Source organism: Molothrus aeneus, chromosome 3 (genome assembly GCF_037042795.1).
Source record: "Molothrus aeneus isolate 106 chromosome 3, BPBGC_Maene_1.0, whole genome shotgun sequence".
In the NCBI taxonomy this organism is placed as follows: Eukaryota; Metazoa; Chordata; class Aves; order Passeriformes; family Icteridae; genus Molothrus; species Molothrus aeneus.
Genome location: NC_089648.1, coordinates 81,091,321 through 81,101,200, shown reverse-complemented (window position 1 = coordinate 81,101,200; position 9,880 = coordinate 81,091,321). Strand labels below are relative to the sequence as shown.

Here is a 9,880-nt window from a genome sequence, read left to right as displayed (position 1 = left end):
CCCTAGAGGAGCTTCAATGTGCAGTTTTGAATGAGAGAAAAAAATAAAAATCCTCACTGACCTATTAACTACTGGATAGCCAGTTTCCTCCTCCTCCTACAACCATGTGACTAAATATGTAAAACCCTCACATTTTGCCTCAGGAAAGATATTATAATGCATGAGAGCTATTAAGTAACAAACTTCTGCAGCTCTAACCATCTGTATAAAAATTAACAAATCCAAAAACATTTCAGTGACTCCTAGCTTAAACCCTACTATTCAGTGGTGCAAAGGTACCATACAGAAAAGTTGACACAGATAGCACAACAAATCTGTTTGCTTTTCCTGTACTCTTGCATAGAAAATAAACCCATTTTGATTACTGGTAATTACTCTCCAATTCAAGTGCACATTAGCCATTCCATTAATCTCATACTGACTTGACAAAATGAAGTCAAACCCTTTAGAGCTGGACAGTATGGAGAAGCTTATCTTCTAGTACCGTTTCAGATGAAATATCCATTTCTACCTTTGGGATAACACTGAAGAGAAACTAACAATGCTAACAAGAACCAGCATAAAAAAACTTAATGAAAACAGAAAGCCAGAGACGAAGAGCTTGGACATGATTCAGGTAGAGAGAACAGTAAAAATTCATTGTTCAAGTTTTCTTGTAACCTGGCTTTTTCTTAGTTCATGCTAGCCCGCAAAACAACATGATAAAAGAAAGCTACTGGTGCTGTAGCTGACACTGTGAGGCACACACAGCTCTCAGTGTTACAGGCCCATCTTAGAGCAGTTATTGCCAGTACCAGAATGCCAGAGCGGACAAATGGACATCTCTGTTAGGTGGTGACCTCCTACCAAATCAACCAACCCCAAAAAATACCTCTGCACAAAAAAAACCCAAAAAAACAAAAAAAAAAAACCAAATTTATTTCATTAAGAGGAAAATACAGAACACTTTGATTTCAAATTACTTCTTCAGAAGCCTGTCTGTAAGGTGAGTTCATAAGTACACAAGACAGCTAAAAGCACTGACCACAGCCTTTCCAATAGATGGAGAAAAAACAAATACTCAGTATCATCAACTAAATATTGTCTCAATTGTAAAACAAATGCAACAGAAGAAAATGGGGGGTTTTCCTTCCCAGAAGTTGGTTTATATTTAGTGCTTCAGGCCAGAAAGAAGTACAGCTCAAAGTTCAATTCCAAAACAATTACAGCAGTTCAAGTTGTTGCTGTCATGTTAGGCCCTTTTCTCCCAGTGCAACAGTCTCTAGTCCCAGGCCATCAGCACTGTGGTTTACAAGCTCCTTCTCTTGCTAGTCTATCAGCTTCTTCATTTCCTTGGAAGCCAGCATGACCAGGAATATGCATCTGTCAGGACAAAATATATCAGTTTAGACATGGAAGAAACCAGGAATAAAGTAGATACATGAAATTTGATAAAGCAATGCTCTGTCACTGATAGTACAGGAGCACCTCCTCAGAGGTCCACACCTAATATTTAGCCCTTAGGTTTTCTTCCCAGAGATTTTCATTGTCTCTCTTCCTCTAGGGAAACTCTTGTCAAACTGTGGATATCATCTTTATGGGAATTAATTAAAAGCATAAGGACCAGATAACCTATCCTTTAAGAAATACAGACAACCGCTCCAATTCAAAATTCCCACCTTTCTGCATTCAGTGGTTAAACTGAGTTGATCTTTCCCCAAAAGCCAAACTCCTCTATTCCACTTAAGGCCTTGGTACTTACAGCACTCACTTAGGATACATATATAGGATATCAAAAGATCCTCTCAATTTTCAGATGTGTTAATTGTCTATCCATTAATCAGGAACTGAAAAAAACTTTATACCCTAAACCCATCCTTGTCAGAAGCAAGGGTGGAGTAGGAAGGTGAGGAAGAAAATCAAGCTTGCCATTTGACAAGATCAGAGAGGGAATAAGCATGAAGTGGGTGTGAAGTGACATTAGATTTACATGGCAAGGTTTTGGTACCACGTGGGGAGCTGTAGGTGTGGATTCTGTGAAAAGACATGAGCAGTGCCCCTACGTGAGAGAGAGCCAGATCCAGACAGCTCCGAAAGGGACTCAAAGTTTAACACAGTTAAGCCCATCAGCAAAGCTGATGGCTCTTCTGTGAAAACATGTTTAAGAAAGGGTAAAAATGCAGCACAACAGCCAGAGAAAAGAGTGAGAATATGTGAAAGGAACAGCTCTGCAGACACCAAGGTGAGTGCTGAAGGAGGAGGTGCTCCAGGCAGCTGAGCAGAGATTCCCCTGCAGCCTGTGGTGCAGACCATGGTCAGTCAGCCTGTCCCCCTTACAGCCCAGGAGGGCCACGGTGGAGCAGAGATGAGCCTGCAGCCCATGGAGGACTCTGCGTGCATACACTCTTCCTGAAACAAAATTTGTCCAACCTTTTCTAAGAGATTCAGTTTTAAGAATTGTTCATAAAGGAGTATCTTTTAATTATGTAAAATATTCCCAAGAACAGCTGAACTTACTTAGTCTTTAAATTTTTATGCTTTCTCCTCAATAGAACATAGGAGTAGCTATAGAAAATCTAACCAGCCTGTAAGTTGCAGCCACCAACTCTGTAACACAGAGCAACATGAATACCTGCAATAAATTCCCATCAAAAAATTGTACATTAAATATCTACATGATCCCGTTTTCTACAGAGTAAAGACAGAAGCTGAGTAAACATGCCATTACAGGTCCAAAGTCAACTGTACACACATTTTCTCAAATCAGTGGTCTTATATCATAATTAGGCTAAAATTTAAGAGGCAAAGGAATATATTTCCCTGAAGTGTTAAGCACTGATATTAGAGGTTACAGAAAAATACATTCTACCAGAAATATCTGTATAGAAGTTGTTTTACTTCTTTACCAGAGAGCAAAACAATTTTAAAGACCTTCTCGTACTAAATTTCCTTAGAAGAAATGCAGTTAAGGCACAGAAAACTAGAGTAGGTTTATTTGGGGTTACACACACTTAGTTTTCCCAGTTTAAAGACACTCATGTAATTCAGTTATCCAACAAAGCAGCATCCTAAATAGTTCTGAAAAGCAAATACAGAAATTCAGCTATGACACAACAACCAGTTATATTCTAAGGTTAGATTTCCAGGAACAGAAATTGCATCTACTAACACCACTAAGAAACTAAAAATAATTATTGCGGGCATTTTCTAAGCAGTAATAAGAGACAGGAAACAAATACAAATATTAATTTAAATAAATGAAATACTGGTTCCAAGAATCTAAGTTATGTTGCTAATTTGCTTTAAATACAACAAGCAGCTTCTCTGTATTTGCAGTTTTACTTAAGGAAGTACAATACTATGCTCTACAAAAGTCTTAGTTATGATCACACTTTTAAGTTTCTACCAGAACATTTTTAAAATGTCATTAAGAATAAGAAACAAGGAACTTACCCACTGAATTTCTATGTCTTTTACTAGACTATCGAGTCTTTGAAAATCTTCTTTGTTTATTACACTTCCTCCTGAACTTGTTCTCCAGCCATTTGTTTTCCAGTTGTCAACCCAGCTCGTAATACCTGTGCAGAGGGGGTATCACCATAAGAGTGCTGTTAAAGAAGTCAGCAAGGCTCAAGATGGAGCCAACAGCCTTTTAACAAGACATTACCTCTGTACAAAGTCTCAGGCAAAAACACTGGAGACAAAAGATAATTTTTGTTTGCTTCTCTGATGCTGTCTTTCAGGATTGTATTTTTTCATTATTACCTGAATTACCCAACCATTAAATTAAATACCTGTTTTTCCAAACAGATCTTTAATTTAAAGACTACAATCTTGTATATGCACTGTACACAAAGTATCAAATAAACTTCAATAAACTGAAGCTAAGGATTTGCTTGATGATACAGTAAGCAAAGCCTACTGCTCACCAGGGAATTTTCTATATTACTCCTTAAGTAAGGATTTTTTATTTTTTTTAATATCTGTGCTGCTGTGGACAATTTAAGACATCCTTACTGCTTTCATGACCTGAACCAAACAAGAAATCTCCAGTCTTGAATGCAAAACCTCCTAAAAACCAAATTACATCCACTTGTACTTAACTACAAGCCTCCTTCTTTGGCATTTTTAAATAATAATTCCTAGACACATCTACAAAATACCTTTGCTTAAACAAGAATGGCATCTGCACCTCAGTGACCCAAAATGCAAAATGAAACTGCCAGCAAAACCAAAGAGACTAAGACAAAGAGAACAACATTTAATTTTCAACCATAAGCTGTGCTAAGTTTTTGTTTAATGTTATTTCAAAAAAACCCCACAAAATCAAATCTCCCAAGTGATCTGGAAACAAACAAACATGTACTGCCTTTGTAAATTGAATAAAAAACAAACAAAGAAAACCCCATAACCAACCAAACAAAAATAAAAAACTTAGGCAGTTCCAGATTTTCACAGGAATAAAATCTGAAGATCTTGAGGAAAGAGGAAGAAGTTTTTTTCTGAAATTAAGTCTTATTGGCTGCTTCATATGGTATTTATAGAGAATAAAATTAGGTTTTCCAGGTCTTTTAATCTGAGCACATATCTCTGGCTACTCTTCCAGGGTAGCCTAAAAGCTTGGAAGCAAGAGAACTTGAATGTACTTCACAGATGTGTGTGTGTGTGTGTGTGTGTGTGTGTGTGTGTGTGTGTGTGTTAAAAGCAGCCTCTCCAATACATGCCAAACAACAAAAACCCTACAGGTTACCACACCAACTTCCAAGTAATTTCCTGAGTACAGCCTTAACAGCCTATCCATGAACAACTTTTTTTCTAGATTTTGTCACACTGAACACCTCAGGACACAAATCCTGGTGTTACTTCTGTCAGCATTTTCTATAACAGACGCTTCAACTCTACTTCCATTTTGTGCAGTTAGCAGGCAATGTCTGATACTCTGAAGTTTTCCCCCAAGCAGCCATAAGTTATGCACTGTCTTCCTTACATTCATCTCTCCAGGAATGTTCTGTGGGTCTTATGTAATGGAAAAGCATGCAGTGTCTTTAAGGATCAGGAAAATTAAAATCATTAACTTACCATTAATAGTAAACTTGCTATCAGTGTAGATTATTAACTTCTTGATGTTTTGACTCTTGGCTTGCTCTATTGCTTTGCAGGCTGCCTTAAGAACATTTCAAAACAACAACAGTTCAGAAAGGATTTTGGCCACATGGAATTAAGATACCAACGAAGTACCTGATGCTAACACAGAATGACATATATTACTGTAACCTCTCCACCAGTGGTTATCAACATGTTTTAGTGTAGAGAATCCCAAAATTGTGTATTACAGATGATTTTGATTTTTTATGATTCAGGCAAAGAGGCAGGCACTTAAGTTTCAAAAGCAAACAAAACCTCGTAATATTCTGATGTTCAACTCTGTGCTGAAGAAGTAGCTCTCTGATCCATTTTCTAACTATCAAGACCTCTGTCAACACCAAGGCATTTTCTCCAAAACTTTGAGGAAGTACTCATATCAGTTCCAACAGTCTGGATGCTGTAACAAGTTGGGTTTTTTTTTTTTTTTAGTGCTCTTAAATATTACAGGCAGAAGTGGCTGGGTGTCGATGTAGAACTGAAAAGTGACAAATCAGTGACAAATCTGACCACTGGCACATCAACACCACCTCTAAAATGAACTTTGAAGTTTTTAAGCAGATCAATTGCCTATTTCAGTTCATCTCCAAACATGGAGTGTGGGATAGCAGAAATACCATAATTAAGAGGAAATGAAAAGAGAAGACTAAATCGGCTGTTGTCAACAGAAGTTAGTCAGGAGCCTAGAATTGGTTTTTACATTTATCTAAGGATTATGATACTCTGATCCTGCCATCATAAGAAGCTGACTCTCAACCAATACTCAGCAGTCCTCACTCTAAGGTCTGAAACACACACATTAAAAATGCAAGAGAATCTATACAGAGTTGAGAGTGAGACTTTTCTAATGTAAGGCTGTTTAAATAGCTGTGCTTGGTGGCACTTGGAAATTCTCAAGGTGAATTACCTAGTTCAAAGCCAATAAAGACCAATAAAACTTGAAGATAACTATTTTTTGAAGTCATAACTCTGAATATTTTGCATACTTCTCTTAGAGCTCCATACTGGTTTCTGGAAACCAGAGCTAAAATAGTCCTGAAAGTGCAGCTGCAGGCTAACATGGAGAAGCATTTCAGAACATTTGCTACTTACATGGATTTCTGCTCTTTGATTAGTCTGCCGTCCAGGAAGTCTTTCACTGGTATTTCTGTGTCCAAAGAACAAATAGTAGATTAGTTATTCCAAGTATTCAGAATGGTGTATAATTAAAGACATTAAAGACAAGAATATTATTTCCAGTTGATTTTTCCCAGAGAGGCTGCTTTCTCTGTTCCCTTCAATATCTCCTGACTCAGTCTCATAACACTGTCATTATGAGCCTCAACAACAGAGCTTCATATTTAAAAGGGGGCTGGTATTGTAAATCATATAAAAACCAAACAGAATACATTAATTAAAAAAAAAAACCCATTGAGCTACTTACAAAGGGTGGCCTGGTCCCCAGTAGACACCTATTCCAGCACGTGCCCTGTTACGTCCATTACTAGAGCAACAACCATCTGTATAAACAACTGCAAAGTCACCTACAAAAAAAATACCAAAATCAGCACCTCCTCAAAAACACTGACTACTTAGGATAGAAGAAATGTTTGCCAGTATACTAAGCCCCAAAACTTCCCTCCCCAGAGAGCCCTTCCAAAAGGTAACTGCAGAAGCCATGTGAATTAGCACTGCAGAGCACCACAGCCACACTGCAGCTTGACACCCTCACTGCAGTCAAACCAATCAGCCTCAAGAAGAACTTCTGCCCCAAGTCCCATACTTTTCACTACAGTTCAAGTCTTCTTTAAAACTTCAAAGCTACATCAAATCTTTAGCCCAGACACACATAAAATCACACCTATAACACTATGATTAAGCTATATATTCATACCAGTTAAAACCAATCAAAATTACACTGAAAGACAATGTGAACAAACAGATAATGGTTCATGTTTTCATTTCAAAAAGAAATAACGGGCCTAATGCTGCCATATACAAACCTCCCTATAAGTTTTCTAATAGTTACAGTTGTTGCTTGTCACAGAGAATAAACAAATGAAAATAATTAAAGGAATGATCAAAGACCTCACCCATATATGAAAACTTATCTTCACTGACTGTTGGCATTGAGCACACTGAGTGTACTTCATCATGTTTCACACGCTTTGCAATCTGCTCTTCATTTGTAGACTGTTCATATGGCCTTTTACATGTACTGCAACACATGGTATTTAATTCTGGTTTCTCTCTCTGACTACCATTTTCTTGTGTTACAGCTGGAGGAACAAATGCTTCTGCCAAACAAAAAAAAAAAAAAGGAAGTTAGGAAGTTCAGCAGAATAAAATTTTACTTTATTTGAAATGACTGCTTCTAAAGACAACAGTTGTTCTTATTAGCAGCGTTAGCCCGTTATCTGACACCCCACCACCCCAAACTATTACCGAGAAGAAACAGAATACTCCAGTCATTCTTCATCCTAAGTCAAACCGAAGAAGAAACAGACATGCAATGGCCCTTACACCTTAACACGTACACAGAGCAAGCAACGCTCTCCAAACACCCACAGAAACACCTTCACTGCACTGGCACATCCATCCCCGTGTCCGGAGGCCATGGCAACGGCGCTGAGCAGGGGCCGGTGCCCGCGTTCCGGCAGCAGCCGCAGCGCCGGCTCAGCCGCCGTGCCTGCCCCGAGCCCCCGGCGGGACCCCCGCCCTCCTCCCCCTCCTCCCTGCCGGCGGCGGGACGCGCTACCTGCCGGCTCGGGCTGCTGCTGCGGCTGCTGCTGCGGCCCCGGCAGGCCGGCGCGCACGAAGGCCCAGGCATCCTTCTCGGTGGCGAACTTCTTGAAGCTGGCGGAGGGGAACTTGTTCACCTGCTCCTGGCACTCCGCCCTGCAACAGAGCGGGCAGCGGTGAGGCCAGGCCGGGCCGGGCGGGCTCCCCGCTCCACCGCGGCCCTTGCTTCTCGCTCACCAGGTGCGGTAGACGCCGGTCCGCCGGCCCTTGCGCACGGCGTAGAACATGGAGCCGGCCCTGGGCACCAAGCAGGAGTGGCTGAGCACGGCCACGAGCCAGCGCAGCATCGCACGGCGCCGCCGCCATCCGCGCCCACCCCGGCACCGCTGCGCCTGCGCGGCCGCCGCGCTCACGGCAGCGCCGGGGCCTCCTACGGGCCGCCAGAGAGGCCAAAGTACAAGAAAATCCCGCAGCGCAGGTTTTTGTACGGATTGGCTTTTTTGTTTGGTTGGTTTTGTTCCCTCTCCCCGCCAATAATGGTGTTTTTAAAACCTAAATCAGCTGTTGTTTGGGGCATGAGGTCGCAGCGGCTTTGCACAAGCCACCTCGTTCTGGAAGCCCCATTTCTAAAAGGCAAAGGAGACCTCTCAGGTGCGCTGACATGTTCAGCACGTCCGAGAGGCTGGAACCGAACGAGGTTGTTAAATTGGTTCTCATCCTGCTGCCCAGGCTCCAGGTGCGTGTGATCCAGCAGAGCCCTGCGGCGAGGTGGCCTCTGGATTGAGGAGAAACACCTTCACAGAATCGCAGGGTCCTTAGTGTTGGGAGGGACCCCTGAACATCATCTGCCATGGCAGGGTCAGCTGGTGCAGGTGGCACAGGAGCACGTCCTGGTTTTGAATGGCTCTGGAGAGGGAAACTCCACGACCTCCCCAGGCAGCGCCCACTCTCAGTGTAAAAAACTTCATTATGTTGAGGTGAAACTTCTCATGTTTTAGTTTATGGCCACTACCCGTCATCCTGTTGCTGAACACCACCAAAAAGAGTCTGGCACCATCCTCTTAACACCTGGACTGTCATGTACTGGGAGACCAAAGCTGGGAGCTGGGTGTGTGCCAAATTCAGTACCTCAGCTTCTGACAAGATCAGAGTAGCAAAGATGGGAGCACTGCTGTGGCCACCTCCAGAAACAGCCCAAGGTATCCAAGCTGCTGTTGTACTTCTCTCATAGCTGTAGTACAGATCCCTGTGACAAAGCTGACCACCTGGTGCCAGAGCTGCAGAGTGCTGTGTCCAGATCTACAAGGGCGGCCCAGTAAAATGCCAAGAATGTGAAACATTGGCATTAATTTTGCCTTGTTGCAAAACCAACAAATGGGCTGAACATTACACATAATTACTATGTGTATTAATTGGATAACATTTCTCTTAAAAAAACCCCAAACCCGAAGAGTTTAGGTATTTGACAGGCCTTGGTGGAACTGAGAAACAACTTGGTCAGGGTTGTATGAAAATATAATTACTTTATTTTCTGTACTTCTTCCAACATATTCATGAGACTTCATATACTCATAGCATCCTATTGCTGTTGGGATACTTTTGTTACATGTCTGACTAATTTGTTCTTTCCACTTCTTCATCATGCCCATTCTGAGACTGAATGGAATAAGAATCTTCTTAATTGCATTACTTTGTAGTGACAACTTCTTTTAAAGACCACAGGTCCACAGTGGTTCTTAAAAACCTGTCAGATATTTTGAGTACCAGGCATTATTGGGTACCAGGCACATTAATCACTCTACATCCTTCTTCTGACATAAATTCAGTGTCCAAGAGGAAACATCTCTCTACACCTTTTTTTCTCATTGCTGTTGTGCATCATCCTGGTCTGTTTAACACTGACAATGTGGAGATCAGAAGCTGCAGATAGTCTCATCTTTATTCATTAATGCTCTGAACAGTCATGTTTTGATCCACCCACACATCACCTGCTCTTTCTCCCTCTCATGAGTGGCTTCTCAGTATAAACTGAGTGCAT

General features: G+C 41.3%; 1 protein-coding gene across 1 annotated transcript; it reads right to left on the bottom strand.

Moving 5' to 3' along the window:
* Positions 1 to 901: 901 nt before the first annotated feature.
* On the bottom strand, positions 902 to 8,217 carry RNASEH1 (ribonuclease H1). Its single transcript, XM_066547248.1, has 8 exons — positions 8,080 to 8,217; positions 7,859 to 7,998; positions 7,194 to 7,397; positions 6,545 to 6,644; positions 6,214 to 6,268; positions 5,059 to 5,143; positions 3,433 to 3,557; positions 902 to 1,362 (listed from the first exon to the last, which is right to left on the bottom strand). Exons 1-8 carry the CDS (start codon positions 8,187 to 8,189, stop codon positions 1,276 to 1,278), a joined length of 906 nt encoding a protein of 301 aa, XP_066403345.1. The 5' UTR covers positions 8,190 to 8,217; the 3' UTR covers positions 902 to 1,275.
* Between the last annotated feature and the right edge of the window lie 1,663 nt (positions 8,218 to 9,880).